This window comes from Pieris napi, chromosome 13 (assembly GCF_905475465.1).
Source record: "Pieris napi chromosome 13, ilPieNapi1.2, whole genome shotgun sequence".
Lineage (NCBI taxonomy): Eukaryota > Metazoa > Arthropoda > Insecta > Lepidoptera > Pieridae > Pieris > Pieris napi.
The window spans coordinates 2,229,557-2,249,094 of record NC_062246.1 but is presented as its reverse complement, the minus strand read 5'-3'; the positions used below and the strand labels follow the sequence as shown (position 1 = coordinate 2,249,094).

General features: G+C 32.9%; 2 protein-coding genes across 8 annotated transcripts in view; one reads left to right on the top strand and one right to left on the bottom strand.

Annotated features, from left to right (window-relative positions):
* LOC125055008 overlaps positions 1-19,538 on the top strand; it is a 31,514-nt gene that overhangs the window by 6,966 nt on the left and 5,010 nt on the right. For 3 of the 7 annotated variants that reach the window (XM_047657197.1, XM_047657196.1, XM_047657191.1), the window contains exons 2-11: positions 7,391-7,505; positions 8,080-8,230; positions 10,078-10,265; positions 11,324-11,395; positions 13,687-13,772; positions 14,168-14,265; positions 15,154-15,298; positions 17,601-17,706; positions 18,158-18,239; positions 18,559-18,652. In XM_047657197.1, coding sequence (XP_047513153.1) covers positions 7,407-7,505; positions 8,080-8,230; positions 10,078-10,265; positions 11,324-11,395; positions 13,687-13,772; positions 14,168-14,265; positions 15,154-15,298; positions 17,601-17,706; positions 18,158-18,239; positions 18,559-18,652 — 1,121 coding nt within the window. In that variant the 5' untranslated portion in view covers positions 7,391-7,406. Of the gene's footprint in view, positions 1-7,390; positions 7,506-8,079; positions 8,231-8,783; positions 9,456-10,077; positions 10,266-11,323; positions 11,396-13,686; positions 13,773-14,167; positions 14,266-15,153; positions 15,299-17,600; positions 17,707-18,154; positions 18,240-18,558; positions 18,653-19,538 lie in introns of those variants that run through there. The other 4 variants (XM_047657193.1, XM_047657195.1, XM_047657192.1 and 1 more) reach the window with 4 other exon arrangements.
* Positions 15,664-17,278, bottom strand: LOC125055009 (coiled-coil domain-containing protein 113-like). Its single transcript, XM_047657199.1, has one exon. The coding sequence runs from the start codon at positions 17,194-17,196 to the stop codon at positions 15,976-15,978; it is 1,221 nt and encodes a 406-aa protein (XP_047513155.1). The 5' UTR covers positions 17,197-17,278; the 3' UTR covers positions 15,664-15,975.

Here is a 19,538-nt window from a genome sequence, read left to right as displayed (position 1 = left end):
TTAGTTGCTCTTCGTCCATTTCTGACGCGTAATAACACAACACTGGCGCGTGCACACTAGTCTGATGCGGTATGACGTCTCACGGCACCGCCCCCCGCACCTCACCCTTTCTGACGCGGACCGGGATCGCCTGTGACACGACACATCAGAAGCCGTCATAACACACCGCATTGAATAAATGTGAACGCTTCCATATTAAATGTATGAAACTGATACCGTTCTGATGCATCACAACACAACACGTCAGATAAATGTAAATGCGGCTTAAGACACCGTCCTCACGATGTTTTCCTTCACCATACGTGCGTGTAGTGTTCAATGCGTACATATCCATAAAGTCCATTAGTGCAAAGTCGGGGTTCAAATCTACGACCTCAGAAATAGGTCATAGGATAGCATATTCCTCTATCTCGTTATTATATTATACATTATGTATATGGTAAACTAGGTCTACTAAACAAATATTGTTGCCGATTAACCACTACATATTATCTTAATACATATATATAAATTACGTGTCACGTTGTTTGTCCGCTATGGACTCCTAAACTACCGAACCGATATCATTCAAATTTGCACACCGTGTGTAGTATGATCCAACTTAAAAGATAGGATAGCTTACATCTCAATTTATACCCGCAATATTATTTTATTGCAAAATATTTGTTTATTATTTGATGGTCACAATTCTAACAGATGGCGCTGTGTTGAAACTTGAAAGTACCAACGTTTCACATAAGCTACAATTTAATGGCATAACCACCAAAAAAGCATGGTGGTCCCCATGACTGGTGTTCTCCTACCGTTTCCCTTGAATAGTTTGCTACCATGTAATATAACAAAAACTTTAGCCACAGCAACGCTTGGCCGGTCTGCTAGTATACTATATATATTTCTTACTAGGTTAAAAATAGCAGGAACTCTATGAAAATCTGTAAAACAAAAGAGGGATTACAAATTCCCAAAACAACTCATATGTTCAGGTTTGAAATCAAACATAAATATTGCATTTATGAATTTATCACATTGGGCGTAATTCGCTCTTGGAGGAGAATCGTGAATCGCGAAAGTACTCATAAAACGTATAATTGGTAGTTGGAATCATAATAGTTTTAGTTCCCATGTCGGAGGTCAGAGAAAGTTGCGAATTTGACTCAAATATTCTTCTTATTTAAGTTGGGTCTTAAGAACTGTTTATTAACGTTGACCTTATAAAGATATTTTGATATAAGAACGATTTTGTTCCCATTTGAGTAGAGACTCTTGGGCCGTGGGGTTCAAGTGCACAGGTGCTAATTAAAGATTTAAGTTGGCGCCTGTTAGATAGTACCGGTGACCCCAGAGCTGGTGCTTTCCTCGCTCAACGAATAAGTATCGCAATACAGCGAGGAAATGCTGCCAGCGTTAAAGGTACACTGCCACAGCGACCAAACTTTTTATTTTCTATTTAAAATAAAATAAAAATAAATAAAATATGTTTATTATGGAACATAAGATACATGTATCACTTATTCCACGTCATTAAATTTGAATTTGTAGACATCCCTACTCATCGGCAAAGAAGACAGAGGGTGTAGGCCGAGAGAAAAAGCCGGCATAAAAAACTCTCGGTACTCTTTTAAAATATCAAATCATCAAACAACACTTATTTTAAAACAAATATCGCAAATTAATTAGAGGTAGTCTGTCTAGCACTAGTCCCAGGCCCTTTTATCAACTAGATAATCGTTGACTTTATAGTAAGCCTTTTTACACAGCTTTTCTTTAATACATTTCTTAAATTTATTGAAAGGCAGAGATAAAAGAGCCTCTGGGATTTTATTAAAGAAGAGTATCCCTTTCCCCAAAAAAGAATTACTAACTTTAGATAGTCTAGTACGGGGAAATTGCAGCCTGCGTTTGTTCCGTGTATTAACATTTATTGATTTATTGATTATTATTATTACTATGTAAGTTAAGAAAATTGTTAATACTGTATATGCCTTCTGGACAGGCTTTTGACATTTTAATTATAATGTGCTCATTGGTATTTACTTAATTACTAAGAGTAATTAAGGCTACAATTGGCTACACTTACGTTATTATGTTCTATTTTACTGAGCTTATTTTGTTGTCAATTGTCAAGAACTATTTTTGTCATGTGAATTGTCTGCGTTACAAACGTCGTTATGTACTTAATTGTCTGACATGTGTTTATATTAATGCTAGCTACATATACATTTTCTGCCTCTTGACACAATATTAAAACTCGTTTTGAAATTTTTTACAATTTTTCTTTTTAATAAAATGGCGTCCCATTTAAAATATTTCTCCAACATACGGATACGCCTAATATATACATTTCGAAAACTTAACAAAAAAAAAAAATATAATGTTTTACAAGTATTATTAGAAAGAGCAAGCCAATTTAACTAAAATAATGAATTAGAATTATCTAGTGTTCCTAAAATTCCACACCTAACTTCAAACAAACATATAGATAAACAGAAAATAATTCATCTTAAAAATACGACAGGATGATCTCTTTTAACTTTTGTTACATTATAATAATTAATGAAGCTTTATTAACACTAAGTTGCAAAAATCAGTACAAAGCGAGTTCCAGCGATCTCTTTCTCTTTGAAAGAAAATTTAATTTTTAAGAAATCAGCGCAAATAGTGCAAAAATCTACATAACATACATACTATTACGTATACAAAATCCTTAAAAACAACTCAAAATTAGTATTTGTGGCTCATTTTAAAATTCATAATTAATGCTACTTCCGATTTTAAAACATTAATGTCCAGCATATAAAAAACTTTACGTAAAACTTAAAAGTGTATTTTCCTCGTTGACAAAGGAGTATATTTCCCATTTCGTACAGTGTTAGGTCAAATCGTGACTGAGGTATACCTAATCTGTCTGTTACACAATAGTACTTTCTAATGTATGGGCAACGTTACAAAAACATTTATTAAAGGTGTTTATATGCATATCTATGGGCAAGATTATCATTGTTACTTTGAATATCTTACTAAAAAATTGAATTTCCTTAAATTGTCGCGTAAATTTTGTTAAAGTATACTTTTACTAGCTGACCGGGCAAACGTCGTTTTGCCATATCATTTATAATAAAAAAATAGGGGTTGATCGTAGAGGGGTGAAAGTTAGGGGTTGTATGTATTTTTGTATGTTGTATCATAAAAAAATAGATATTAAAAATTTTGTCTAAAAAATAAAAAACTAAATTTAGGGGTTATTTTTTTTACCCCTAACATTTAGGGGGATGAAAAATAGATGTTGGCCGATTCTCATAGATACCGGATAAGCACAAAAAATTTCATCAAAATCGGTCGAGCCGTTTCGGAGGAGTATGGCAACGAAAACTGTGACACGAGAATTTTATATATTAGATGAACAAATTGAAGTAATGTTGCAACAGTATTATTTTGACAGTCGTGCAATTCGATATTTTAGAAAATAGATATATGGTAACATAGGGGATAACAGTGCGGTTCTAAATCCTGAAATCGATAGCACCACGCTATTGTTTTTTTTTATTAGTATTACAATAATAATTGCTCGGAGAACGACACCGACATATCTTAGAGTAAGACTCAGAAACGAGACTTCGTACACAGACATACTAAATTCGTATTAAATATATTGGAATTGGACAGTTGGTGCTGGTCACAGGCTTTATCCAGGTCTGCAACAGAGAAAATTCCTCTGCCCCTTGCCCATTGTGCCTTCATAAACATACTTTACATAAAGGCGTATACAGATCGTAGTTATTGTCAACTTTCAACACCACAATGATTTTAATTCAGGTAAAATATTTTTTGTTAAGAATGGACAATTTCAAAAGAATCCCATGTGAATAGCTTTTGCAATGTTTGCTACACAATAACAGGTTAAGGTCAAAAATTGTATGAATTATTGTTGTTGTTGAATTACAACGATCTATTTAAGCGTGGACTTGTTTAAGCTATGCTTAAAAAGAGACACATCCACATACTTACCCTCACTTTTACACCATCGCACAACACAGCCAAATTAGGTATCACTTAGTTAAATGTATTCAATCACTTTATAATTATATTTTCTTTCATTCATTTCGAACGTTTGAACCTTTTTTTATATATAAAAAAAGTGTATACAGTATTATCAAATATTTGCCACTCATGGCTACGTGTAATACCTTTTCAGAATCCCTATGAAATGCGCCAAAAATTGTAATACAGGGTCACTTTTCGGTAGAGTGATTTTTGAAGTTATACTTCTTTAGGCGCGTTATGAAAAATTTATGAGAGTGAAATTTTACGATGCGCGCGCACCTGTGACACAAAATTGGGAGTGTGATTATAGCGTGCGCGAGCGAGATGGGAATAAGACAATCTACAAGTACAAAGAAATAGAATATGCGTGAAGTTCGTATGCCAAGAATTTTGAATGATCAAAATGACATTTGTCATTTACCTTTTAAACAAATAAAGGAGTTTTAATTATTTTTTCAAAGAAATTTAGCAATGCTTTTTCACAGGGACCTATTGTCACTTAGTTAAAAGGTTATGAAATATACCTAGTTATTAAATTGAATTAATAATATAATAAATAATTATTAATATTAATTAATAATTGAATAAAAATATTAAATTTGTTAAATTATTAACGCTAAATATTTATTATTAATTATTTAATATTTAAAAAAAATAAAGAAAGCCAAAGAAGTATAACTTCTTACGCGCGTACATAAGTACACGCACCATTTTTTTTTTCACAGAGACCCCACTGAAGTAAACAAAAAGTTTTGATTTGAAAAAAAATTATATCGTATAACTTAGTATTATCTTCAATACACTCAATAAACAACTATAAATAGTATGTCTAACGCTCATCAGTACCAATCTAGTGGATATTATAAAAAAGATACAGGAAGTAGATTGTTTTGAATTTTAATAAGAATTAGTAAAAAAAGTAAATTTTCTTATAAAACGCAAAATAAATTATAACTCTGCAGGGGTTGAGCTTAGAGACCTCCCGTAGAACAATTTTTTGCAGCTGATGACCTCATCTATCCCCTATTTGCATTTGATCCACGACTTTTTGACCACCCTGTATATGTGATCGTTAAATATTGTCTTAATATTTTATTAATTATTAAAATTGACATGAAGTATTCATAGAAAATATTAGCTAACAAAAGAGTATTTAATGACTGGACCTTAGTTTTAAATATGGAATAGCCCACCTGTCAAATAATTTCCCTTAAATCAGTGCCTTAGGTTACATTAGCATCAGAACTCTGGTTTATTAATTCAATTTACATAATATTGATATGTTCCCGTTAGCAACACATTAGTTCATATATATAGCATACCTAAGAACACTTCCTGCCATATGGGAGACCGCTGCCCGTTCATTGCGTTTTTATTCTTAACGAGAAAATTCAAAGGGTGGTCAACGAAACGATTTTTGCATTATTGATGGATTATTATAGATTTTTTTCTGGTTAGCAGCTGAACGGAGTAATTACTACAAGTAGTTTAATTTTATTGTGGCCATTTTAAATATTAAAATATTGATATTTTATTATTCTATTTCACCATACCTACTGCTGAGGACAAATCTTTGTTTTTTTTATTATTATTAATTACTGAAGATGTCATGTGGAACATGGTGTAATGGTTGCAGCTTACAAACATTTTTAAAACAAAAAAAGTGGCGGAGAGCTTATTGACGTTCAAAAGTGTACACTGTGTTATGTAAATGAATAAATTATTTTAAATTTGAAATTAATACGATAGCTTTCCTTTATATATTGCGCAGTATATTAGTTTGCTTTCGAAGAACAATTGTGCTCGTAATTAATGAGCAAAAATGTAACATCTACAACGAAACTTATAATGAAAACCTTTTGGCACATATTTTTGGCAGCATCCATTCCAGTCTATTTTGTAATTTTTTTTAGGCAAAAACTAAGAAATAAACATTAAAAAAAAATAATAATAAATAAATATAGTCACCGTGACCACGCACGCTGTAAAGCACGCGAAACGTCGGATAAATTTAAAATTATGTCAAATAGTTGTAAATTTATAATAATACATAACTTTAATCCGGTAAAAAGAGTTTTTCTTTAAATGTGTAAAGGTTATGTTAATCAAAGACAATACTAAAAACTAAGAAGGTGAGATTGTAGCTAGGTGTATAAGTGTAAGATATTTTGTCTTAATTTATAGAAGCCACAAGTCATATGCGGTCAGCGTTCTTCCTGTATTTATACTGGTTTTTCGCGTAATTCATATTTCTGTGCAAATACAGTAAGTTTATAACAAGCCTATGATTTAATCCAAGCACGGAGTTTATGATTGAATGACGCGGTCATTGCCCCGCGAAGCGGTCTGTCAACAATTTAACTTGTTTTGTTTCCGTGGGATTTTATTAATTGCTTTATAAGATAGCGTAGGCCTATTGGTTTGAGACTGACTGTCAACCCTGAGATCGTGCGTTCGAATCACGGTACACAAATGGGTGTTATTTATTTCTATGTACACAGTTAACTCTTGCAGTAAACATAGTTAAGAAACCAGCGTGTTACCAAAAATGGGTCTTATCATCTACCTGTCTATAAAATAAATATGATGCTATCTAAGGCGTATAGGGTTTTAGATCTAATTTAATTATTTAGTATTATTATTAGTTTAGTTAACATAAATTATTATACCATAAAACAATTATACTAAACATATAGCCAAAGATGGAATACATAATATGTATATACAAAAAGGTTCCACAGTGTTTCCATGTGCAGTATTATAAAGAGAACCTTCTGCCCTTAAAAGAAACAAAAGCTTATAAAGACGTATTATAATGTTAGCAAATATGAATTTGTTAGTTTTTATGTCAGAAATTATTGTAAAGCATTTTGTTAACAGATTTTATTTCAGTACCGAGTTTTCCATTTAATTTAACCGCCCCCCTGAAACCCCCATTATTTTCCCGTATGCACAGACATCGAGCAATTAAAATAATCGTTTCCTACGGGGGTTGTTCTCCCCTTTACTCCCGTTGTAATTAAGTCAATCCCCTCGTAGCTAGAACACAAATAGTTTAATGCACTTATTTTATTAGGAAACTAGTTGGTGTCGCTGTCTTTGTTCTGCGAAGACTTATTCTCCGCGTTTTATCTAGATTCTAGAGTGATAGCCTAGTGTTAGTTACTTATAAATGCACGAAATATATCTAACACGTTTTATTTATAATTCGAAGCAGTTGCTTTTGAGATGCGCGATTAACAAAGCAAACAAATGTATTTACATTTGTTTCTTTGCTATGTAGCCTGAGACTTCGGATTTTAAAATTCGAACCAAAAATGTATGTCCTAATTTTCTCGTCTATTTCCAGCGGTCTAGAAGTAGCAATGTCTATGGCGGACGTGACGTCAGCGCGGAGCTCGCCCGCGCCTGACGCGTGCCCAGAGTGCGATACTGCTGCATCCGTCACATCGGATTTGCATAAGGTAAAAATATAAACTAGAGTATTTATATTTGAAGTGCATGGCATTTGTTGTTTGACGGATTTTGCACTGAATTATGTATGTCCTCGTTACTTTGTGTTAATATATGACTTTTAAACACATATTTGAACTTTATTTTCCACAAATAATATTTTTAAATGAAATAGAAATACGGAACTTGTGTTGACACACGCAACCTGCACTACCCACTTTGTTATTATGAACGCATTCTAATGATACTACACACTAATAAGGTGATAAGGTCCGTATTAACGTGACTTAAACTGAAATCTGTGTTCAGGAGCTGCCAAACCATTTTTTCTATTTGAAGTTTGACATATTTGACAGATAATTCAGAAATTTTGTCTCTGGTATACTCCAACAAATATTGATATTGAAAAATCTAAACTACAGGTTAAATGGTAAGCTTAAGTGCCATCATATACAGCGATATTATATGCCCTGAACAATATACCAGCTTAGAGGTCTTCATATAAATCTTATATATTATGCGCTCAGCTTAACGATTGCTACAAGAACTTTTAGATATTAAATACTTTAATTTTACTCATTTCAGTATCAAGTAGCTTGCACATGCAAACCTGCGTCAGCGCAATACGCATGCGCAGACGATCCAGGCCCTCCGCCCCCCGCCAAAACTGACACCCCCCCTGCGTTACCACCAAGACCCCCTACAAGTGTGCTGGCAACTAACCGACGGAATAATGGTAATAATATATTATTTGAATGAATCATAAGAGATTTACGTTTTTTTAAATTATGATTAAAGATTAAACTCACTGAAAAACAAGTTATAATACTTGAGCTCTATCGCTGATTAAAAAAAAGCACTATGAACTATAAATGTTCTTCAAGTCAAAAACAAATCGCTCTATGATTTTGTTGACTACTGCATCATCATATTGTAATCATTTCAGTTTAAATCAGAGTAAACATGCAGTTAGCTGAAATGAATTTTAAGCTTAGTTTAAAAGAAAGGCTAATAAAGTGCACCCAGGTACTATTAAACAACTTCTAAAAATCCTTATTTAAAGTATTATAACCAACCTGACGTGAATGTGAAAAGATCATGAATTTATATCTTCCGATCAAAAGGCTTTGTTACGTTTGTCACACTGATTTACGCAAACATATTTCGAAAACAGGTGTCCAAAATAATTCCCACAGTAGTGATGCCTCTAAAGTTTTTTTTTTTTTAATATTATGGCAACAGCTTCAACTTTATGCCAGTTTCAAGTAAAAACCTCTAAAGTTTAAACCTTACAAAAAATTGTACCTGTTCCTGTCAATGTATTTTTTTTAGTCTATGCTCCAAAGGTTTAATACTTACATTGTAAGTACAATTTGAAACCTTTTTACCTGAGGCCGTGTCTACTCACTACTGCGTCTGCGCGAAACATTTCATTGTTGTACTCTACATAACCTAGTCGCGTCCTTTACAATAAATAATCGTCCTAAACGCTTATTAAAATAATAAATTGGAACATAACCCAAAGAAAATGTGTGTGATATCTTAAATTTAATTTTTAATTAATAGTCTGTGAACAGTGAATTCCATTGTTAGATGACAAAAACTATGTCAGTGAATATTCCCATATTAAATTCGCGCGAAATTGTGACGTTTAAGTTTTATACACTTTTAACATAGATTAAAATGTGAATGGAAAATCGATGTGAAAAAGTATTTATGTGAAGTAAATAGTCGTGTTAGTAACCAGTGCGTGCATAAATATCGATTTCGCGAAATGGCGCGCGTTTTGAAACTTCGTTCGTTGTGTTGTTAAAATGTTATTTCTGGTATTTAACTTTTTGAGTGTATGAATATGGAAGCTTGTGGTATTATGCAAGTGGTACAGTATCAAGTGTCGACACCACAATCGACAATAGCAGCTGATGTGGCACCGCATTACGTCCCACCACCACCTTATTTTGGTAAATAATATAATTGTTTTTTCTACCAACCCTAAAATATGAATTCAAAAATGGTTATATTACTGGAATGGATGGTAATAATTATTTCCATTCTTTTTGAATAAGTTTTTTTTAAATTAGTAATTGTTTTGTAATCTTTTTCGTATCTGTCTCGAAAGAAGTTTTTTTAATGTATTATTTATTTAATTAAGGATGCTTTGTAAAATAGATATATCAAATCATCTCATTGTCTACATGAATATTACCAAACCTAATTTATTTACTTATTTATTGCTGAATAAATTTTTTTATAATTTTTTTACCAATTTAAATAACTAATGACTTGAATATGACTTAATGCGAGTCGTATTAGTATATTTAAGAATAGTATCGCCTTATAAAGTTCGTTTTTTTGATTATTAATTATTATTAAATTGTACATTAAATCGATTACTTAACCCCCTAATAGTCATAATCATACTTCAATAGTTAAATGATATCTACGACGTTTTATGGACGTTTTTATTCAAATGCTGGAATATAATTGACAACATTTTGATTTGCCTTGATTTTGGCAGACCCAAAAGCCCAAAAGGGACTGAAGTATTATTAGTAGATTTTTAATGAAATACCAAAATTGCAGCATCCGTAGGGTGCAATGGCAACGAGACGTCATGCAGACGGAAGAAGTACGCTTGGTGGTGTTGCGGCTGTGGTGCCTTGGCTGCCGCGTTGGGCGGTTTGCTTGCTGCCCAGCACATATTGCTACGGGCCTACACCGCTTCACCTCATCACTTGGAAACTGTTCCCGCTGCTGTACCCGCTGCTATGGTAAATTAATCGTACAATTATCACTATATCACTAGAAGGACCAGATTATTCACACTGTTTACTACCTATATTCGCAGTGGATGTTACAACACTATGAATAGTCTATCACTCATTTCCTATTTATATCAACGGCTCTTGTCCCTCACCGACAGACAGAGACAGAAATACGATCTGTCGTTTCGTTTGACCAATCACAATTATAGTAAACGCACCATCTTTTGTTTAACACCTCAGACTGTAAGTAAAAAAGTTTATATGAATATGAGAACAAACATATTTCCCATAAATCATACGTGATTATAAAAAAATACCTAATTTTATGCTGTTAACAAATAATCATTGTAAAATATATACATATAACAAAAATAATAAAAAAAAGCCAATGGCGCTACAACCTCTTTAGGTCTAAGCCTCAGATTTCTGAATCTGTTTCATGATTGTCAATCTAATAGGCAAGTAGGTGAAGCCTCTTGGGCTTGTAAAATATATATAACTAGCGACCCGCCACGGCTTCGCACGGTATTTAATTGGATAACGATTAATATTGTATTGGTTAAAATCGCTTCGAAAATTACCGATTATTTGTCGTAAAAAGTAAAAGACAAAAAAATGTTATTGTGGGATATCCATAAGAGATAGACATATGCCATCGCGGAGTTTTCTGTAGACCTTTTCAATGTGTACAATACTTAGTATATTATTTTGATAAATCTCGTAGGGGCCTGCATTTGCAATGTAAGCAAAAAAATGTAATTATTTACGACATCACATTAGAATCCTCAAAAATAACAGTATTTCTCCATTATTTAACGGATGTTATTATACATATAAACCTTCCTCTTCAATCACTCTATCTATTAAAAAAATACCGCATCAAAATCCGTTGCGTAGTTTTAAAGATTTAAGCATACATAGGGAATAGGGATATAGGGACAGAGAAAGCGACTTTGTTTTATACTATGTAGTGATTCTGCTTTGAAAACCGTGTCTTGTTCGCCGTATAGAGATATCGCTATCAGCTAAGAAAGATTTTGTAATCAGTATGAAATTGTCCACAGCTGGTCCTAACCGGTGTTTGTATAATGAGCTTAGCCAGGAGAAGAAACCGGTACAGCTATATGGTAAGAAAAGTATGTTCACCTCCAATTTATTGGCATGTATGCATGGTTTGAGGAAATCTTTGCCAGAACTACGGACCTGGTAGAGTATTTTAAAACGATAGTTGGAACAATATTATGCATGAAAAGTTGGGAGTTCTTGATGGCATCTCGCATAAACAGATGTGCAAGTAAATTTTTCCTAATGAGAGCTTTGCTTAGTCATGGTCCAAGATCCCAGGGCCGCCAGACGTCACGTATTTTCTGACGGATGAAATGTGGACGATTGGGTAGTGTTAGTATGTACTATGATCGTATGCCTACCTGCTAGTTTGGTCAAACGGCCAATTTCCAGGTATCAGGTAATCAAGGTACACAAAAACATTACTTACTTCACGTAAATTCTCATGGCTGATTTTTATATATGTTTTCGAGTGTATAGTTAAAAATAAATTGTCAATACTCCCAGACACTTTCCGTCGGCCATATTGCTTAACAGACGCTTTAAGGGTCTCAAAATAATTAGTCAACTTCACGTAAATTCTGACGCTCCATTTTTATATATGTTCATCCGACAACTATTTTAAAAGCTTTGACAAGAAGACAGACCGATCCAAGGGGCCAATCATCCCCTAAACTAAATTTTAATATCTCTATGAGTGGGAGCGCGAGAGCATTATCTACGCGCATGAGACTGAGTGAGACCGACTGCGCTGTTAAAGCCATGAAAATTACTTGAAAAATTATTATTATTCAAAAAGGGCAAGCAAAAGCCGTTAAATATTTTGAAGAAAAATGAAGAGTACCAACAAGCATTTCACCGTTTTGGTAAGTTGGATTTTGTTGGTGATGTAGATGAAGAAGAACGTGTATTCAACATAATACAAAAATTTATCTGTGATGTTTACAACGTTCCTGGAATAATTGATGTAGATGCTGCCAGACTACAGTTGTTTATCATTTACATACATGGTATCTGATATAAATAAAGAATTCAATCGAAAGAATTTAAGAAACTTCGATGCCAGTAACTTACCACCTTGTAAAGCTAGGCTAGCTTTGGAACAATGCAAGTATGAAGATGATAAATATTTTCAACCCCGAAAACAATGGCTGGACACTACAAGATGGTAAATATGATTTTCATTGGTTCGATGGAGATCAATTACCGGGTTTTGTCAGTAAGTCGCTGGAAGAACAATCAGGTAAATTATTTTCGTTTCTCATATTATTTGTATCTTTTTAGTTTTTTCAGACCTTCATTGTTTAACTTGTTTTTTACAGAGGAAGAAAATAAGGATAATGCTGATGATGACGATCACGATTTAGATATTCAATTTCAAGATTGATATTTGTTGATGATGATAATGAAGATTAAAAGCCACTGTTAAGAAATATTGAAGAATTAATATTTTTCCACTTTGTTTCCAAATTTCCAATAAATAATTAATTAAAAAAAATTGCTGCTATTTAAATATAAGTGGTATTTCTAAAAAATATTTTTTAGTTCTAATTAATAAATTAAAAAAAAAAAAATGTCGGCTAACTTTAGTATTATTTATTATGTGTCAATTTTTTTCTTATTTTTGTTGCTATAATTTACGTGTCAACAAAACTTCTTAAAATTATAAAATATCTGTTCAAGTAATTTTCATGGCTTTAACAGCGCAGTCGGTCTCACTCAGTCTCATGCGCGTAGATAATGCTCTCCCACTCATAGATATATTAAAATTTAGTTTAGGGGATGATTGGCCCCTTGGATCGGTCTGTCTTCTTGTCAAAGCTTTTAAAATAGTTGTCGGATGAACATATATAAAAATGGAGCGTCAGAATTTACGTGAAGTTGACTAATTATTTTGAGACCCTTAAAGCGTCTGTTAAGCAATATGGCCGACGGAAAGTGTCTGGGAGTATTGACAATTTATTTTTAACTATACACTCGAAAACATATATAAAAATCAGCCATGAGAATTTACGTGAAGTAAGTAATGTTTTTGTGTACCTTGATTACCTGATACCTGGAAATTGGCCGTTTGACCAAGCTAGCAGGTAGGCATACGATCATAGTACATACTAACACTACCCAATCGTCCACATTTCATCCGTCAGAAAATACGTGACGTCTGGCGGCCCTGGGATCTTGCTCTATCAGGAGAAGATACTATATTGCATATTTAACTTCCGGAAGTAAAAATACTATTAAAACCGAGACAGTTAATATGAATGAGCCAAAATTTTAAGCGTAGTATGAATTGTATAATATCTTTGTTGTATACTGCTGATAAAAATATTGTTAAGTGATTTAATAAAAACAATCGTTTCAGATTAAGGTGGTCGGAGCGTGTTGTCTGGTCTGTGCGTTGACTTGCGTTCTCGTTACAATCACAACGACCGTCATACATATGAACAAGTAAGTACTTTATAAAGTATAAATACATAAAAAAAATTATACGTAATGTTAACTTTACCTTAGGAACTCCTATTATCGTTAAATAAAGCGCGAATAAACTTCGCTACGAAGTTTAAAATTGTTTAACATTAAATTTTTCTAACAACTTCTTATGTAAATTGTAATAAGATATAAAAAGATTTTACGTAACCACAAAAGTTTTTTTACTAATTATGTATTACTAATTACTAATTATAATTTACGCTTAAAGCTATTTATATGTATTATATTTGTTTTATGCTCGTTATACCACTGAAAATATGTTAATATTATGGGAAAATATCTAGTTTAAATTGTTTTTAATTTATAGCCATAAAGTTGAAGTGCCCATGATCGATATTTAATTAATTTTTCAGGCTTCAAACGCTGAAATTTTGCGAATACACGAAGCTGACCCGAACATGCTCGTGTTTTTCAATGCCACCCGACTCACAGCACAGTAGCGATGATGATGGTTTGATTTTTATCACCTGATTATAAATGTTATAATTATATGTAAAATGTAACGTAAATTTATTACAAAATTTTGGTTTGCAAGGAATTTTAATTCCAATAATTGCATTCGCTTAAAATGTATAAAAAATATACGAATAAAAAAAAACAATATTAGGTACATTCTTATGCAAGGAAAAAATAATGATTTAATGTATTTGAAATGAACCGCGTAATGCAAATTTATTACCAAATTTTGGAATAAATTTGAGTTAGGAAGGAATTTACATTCCAATAAACGAATTCGCTTTAAATCGTGTAAACAAAATAATATTTTACAAACTGTGGCAAGAAAAAAATAATGATATATAATATTTGTTTCTACAAATGAATCATATAAAGCAAAGTTATTACAAAATTTTGTTTTGTAAAGAATTTAATGTATTTCTAGAATCACATTAACTTTTATCGAAATTGTTGCCCTAAGTAAAACATCCATTTTGACATATTGGAGGTACTAACTGCAAATCTCAACTCTGAACCTAAGTCAAAGTCAAAGTCAAATCAATTATTTCAATTAGACCATCTAAAATGGCACTTTTGAACGTCAAAAAAAAATATAAAGAAGATTCTAGTTGCCCCTTCCAAAAGGTAGTTTCGTGTGGAGAAGAATGGGAAAGAAACTCCACACATCCTCTTTTAAAATAGGTTTACAATATTTTGTTACATTTGTTAAATAATTATATGTGAAGACAATGTACTCTTAGAATAAACTACTATACTAAAAAAGTTACTATACATGTTCCTCACATATTTACAAATATCGAAACCGTAGAATATTAACATTAAAGAGTAATAAAAATATTAAAAATAGGTAGGTATAGAGAATTTTCAGTGACATTTGTTCCAGGAGTTCGGTGCGTTTTCGAAGGCGTAACCGATTGTGGAGTTGTCCACGGAGCCCTATATTGGTGTCTTCGAGGTGTTTTCGCCTTATCTGTGACAGCAGTACTCGTCTGCATATTCAGTTGTATGTTGGCTTATCAGCTGCTTAGGTGAGAATACTTTCATATTAACTAGCTTAGCATTTTATAAACCATTCAAAAACTGTTAGCACATGTAGAATACAAAAACGTTAAAATGTTTTTACTAATTCTTCATTCCGGACATTTCTTTAAACACAATTGTATCTGCGCAAACTTTTAAAATGTCGTATATATTTTATAGTTTCTTAAAAACAAAGCATTAAGATTCTGTAATAAATAGTTAGCTTTTTAACACCATTTTATATTTAATACAAATCCAGAGACTTGGCAGACTGCAAAACACAAACCAATAGCTTGTTATCGCAATGATTTTTCTAGGTCTCTTGTCTATGTATTGTATTTTCTACAGTTAGCGTTTCAATAAAAACCTGTCATCCAGCTAAATCATCTTTAATTATTAATTAATACGCATCATAAATTCTCACAATTTAAAACAGATTTTAAATATTAAATGGACTGAATAGATTTTCTATTGTAAATATTAACCACCTTATTCATAAAAAATAAATCTAGACTGCACCGTTCTAACACCGTTTAAAGTAGTAATCCATCTCTATTTATCACAGCGCAAACACAATTTGTCAGAAAGAGATGATAGAGTACTTTAATTAAAGACCAGATTCATTTTTTATGATTAAGAGGGTTTTTGTTTCCATAATTGTTTAAAGTTTACTGTTTCATAGTGGTCAGTTCATCATCAAATTCAATTTCTTATTTAAAGAAGTCAGTGCAATTCGTTGTATGTGTGCTCTATTCTCTAGAACTTTGATGTTGTTTTTTAAATCAGTTATTTCAGACTTTATATTGACATAGTCCATCACATCTGGCACTTCATATGCGAGTCTGACCTTGCGAACATCGTCTAATCTCTGAGCTAAGCTGTCAGCCTGGACTTGTATCACGTCTTTCTCTTTATCCAACTCTTTCGTTTGCTTGTGCTTTAATTTGATAGTTTTCAATACATTCGTCAAATAGCCATTCTGTTCCATCATCAGCTTCTTATGTATTGTCAGGTTTAAATTTGCATCACCGGTCATCTTTTTTAACTCGGCCAGCTGCTGTATTTTCATATCAATAATTTCAGCGCATTCGTTGTTTTCTATCTTCAACTTATCGAAGTCTACGGGTCGCAAACTCTCGCTGAGTTCGGCTTTGACCCGTATCTGCCCTTTGAACTTACTGTACTGTGTGTTTAAAGTACTAGTTCGCAATCTAAGCTTTCCTATTTGGCCATCTATCATTTTCACCCATTCGGTCATGAATCTGATCCATATTTCAGCGGGGATCCTCTGAGCGATTTTGTCCCAACCCTCAACTATTACTTCTGTCTCGAACAGATCACTCGATTTTTTAATTTCAACTTCACGTAAACCGATTTCTTCGAGCTGCGCCTTTAGTAGCGCGTGCTGTTTCGCCGCTTTACTTCTCGCTTTCTCGAGGTTGTTGATAAGAAATTCCATTTCAAGGGTGACTAGTTCCGATCGCTCTAGAACATTAACTCTTGGGCCGGTGCCAAAAATAACAGTGCTACTGAACTTACCTGATGATTCTACACGCCGTGCTGAAACTTTTGAAGGGCTTGTCAGCATCCTAGAAGGGCTGGTAACAGATTCCATGCCCAGTTTCGACGTCGATTTGACGAAACTGTTAACATTTAGGGATGAACCGCTCTGCATCTTTGCAGCGAACTCCAATGCTTGTTGAATACCATGCATTAAACTCGGATCGAGCCTCATTATAGTCTTTTCTAAGATTTCGTTTTCCAAAGCGAGCACTCTTATTTGCTGCTTAACATCATTGACCTGTTTAACGAGCTCGGAATCTGATAGTTCATCAGCTTCATTGATAAAGTGACTCACGGATCTCGAATGTTGGCTGATGCTGCTTCTATGATGCGTTTGTAACATGATTATAAAATAAATTTAATATAAACGTTTGTAAACTGTATCCACGTTTTGATTTGAATTATATGACATTCTGCGAAAAGATTAACAGATTAGACAATGTACTTGATGGAAATATAGAGTTTATTTGTATTAACGGAAGAACCGATTTTGCGTGTTGGATTATGACATCAACGTTGCTATAGTAATACAAGACACCATTGACTGCGTGTTGCTGGGAGACATGGAGTAGGGCAAGGTCGTAAATGACGCGGTGTCAGGTTGTCTAGGCGTTGAGTATACAATAGTAAATAACTCCTGTAGTCATAGAGTAAAAATTATTGTGGTGATTATATTTTTTTGTTTTTTTTTTAATTGCAGAATCATAATTTGCTATATAATTTTATTCTACCTAATTTTCTTTTCAGTCATGAACGAAAGAAGATGTATTGGGAGCAGCTGGAACTCCGTTGCCGGTCTTTGTATAGACCTCCAACAGGACAAGCTGCCCCCGCTACTGGGAGACCTGCACAGGTTTGTTGCTATTTCCGAATCCATTGACGACTGTGTTATTAACTTCTTTTAACGAAATTGCTAACGGAATTTTCTCTTAGAACTTCTGACAAAATATTATGTATTTATTTATTTAACAGTTGATAATCTACAGCTTTTTTGTAAAGATAATATTTACAATTTTAAAATAAAATGTTCACCATGTATACGAAGAGACATTATGTACTAACAAAGATAATTTACTAATAATTTATTGGTTGAGGTGTGTGTGGGAATGTGTAATGTGTGGGCGTGCGTGTGTGCGTTTTATATGATCTTAAAAATTAATTTGATTTGCTTATCTCCTTCGAAGTAACGCATTTGAAGAGAATATGGAATAAGCCGATGCTCGCGTACTCCTTATAACTAAACAAGCCAAGTTAAGTTGTCGTTTGTAAAAAAAGTTATATAATGTTGTATGCAACAATTTCAGAACAACTGCAGTTGTTGTCCGCAGTGTCATACAACTCAGCCTGCTTGGGACTTCAGTTTGCAACATCGATTTTGGGCGCCTGGTAAGATATTTTCAAAATTTATATAAGTTCTAGATGTAGATTTTGTGTCTATGGTGAACATTTAAAAATGAGACTTAGCGCGATCTTTGACTCCCTTATGTCAAAGTCCAATTTTAACATTTTTGACGTAGGAGAGTCACACTTAGCGCTAAGATTTGTATATTTGACTCCCTTATGTCAAAGTCCTATTTATGACATTTTTGACGTAGGAGAGTCGCACTTAGTTAGTTTTTTTTCATTACTAACAGAAATATTCGTTTTAAAATTCCCAACGAGAAGATACACTGAACTAAATTTTTCTTTATATATATATTTTTAGGTCGTATAGGAAACTTGTATTCGCCAAATCCAGGCTCAGGAAGAAAGACATCCCCGTGGAGCTGGTTCCCATGGCCGAGGGGAAATAGTCAAAAGTGAGTAATCACAAATTAAATATTTCAATAAAACTATGAACCTTTTTATTTTTATTTCAAAAATTGACAATTATCAAGTGATGACTTTTAGACTTTTAATAAATTCATATTAGAATGTTTAAAAAATATTACAAATCAGTGGCGCTACAATCTTATATCTTATAGTCGTATTTTTAATTAGACGAAGCCAACTGACAGTAGCTAATGTCACTTTGTAAAATAATGTTGCCATATTTAAAGTAATAGTGATACGTTCAGGTCTTGTTCAATCAGATAAATGAACAATGAGTGTGAATAGTTAATCATTTCAAACTATAAAATAATATTATTTCTATTTTAAAATTGTATAAAAGTGCTGTGATATAGGTACTAGTAGTATGTAACTACAATCAGTTTTTTGACGGCTGGTGCTTGACAAAGCGCGGCGTGGTGATTAGTGCCATCACCGACGTTAATTAATTAATTCAGGAGTTTTTTCAATCATTCACTTTGTCCCAACACTATTTTTATTTCATTTAAAACTGACAACACCGTAAACGTCAGTTGACTTCGTCTAATTAAAAATACAACTATAGATGAATGTTTACTTTAAAAATATTGTGCAAGGATAGGATAGGATCTTTAACAGTGTCGATTACAGGTGCCAACACAGTTGGCGCCTTTAAAAAAAGAGTGGCGGAGAGTTTATTGCCAGTTCTTCTCTTCCATTTTACGCCCTTGATTTGAGAACTAGCTGTAAATCTAAAATTAGAAGCATTTAATATGTATTTATTTTTTGACGTTCTTAAGTGTACCTTTGTTACCTATATAAATAAATGATTTTGATTTGAAGAGACTGTATGACTGACAATAAATTATAGATTTGTATGTTGTATTATTCATTTTT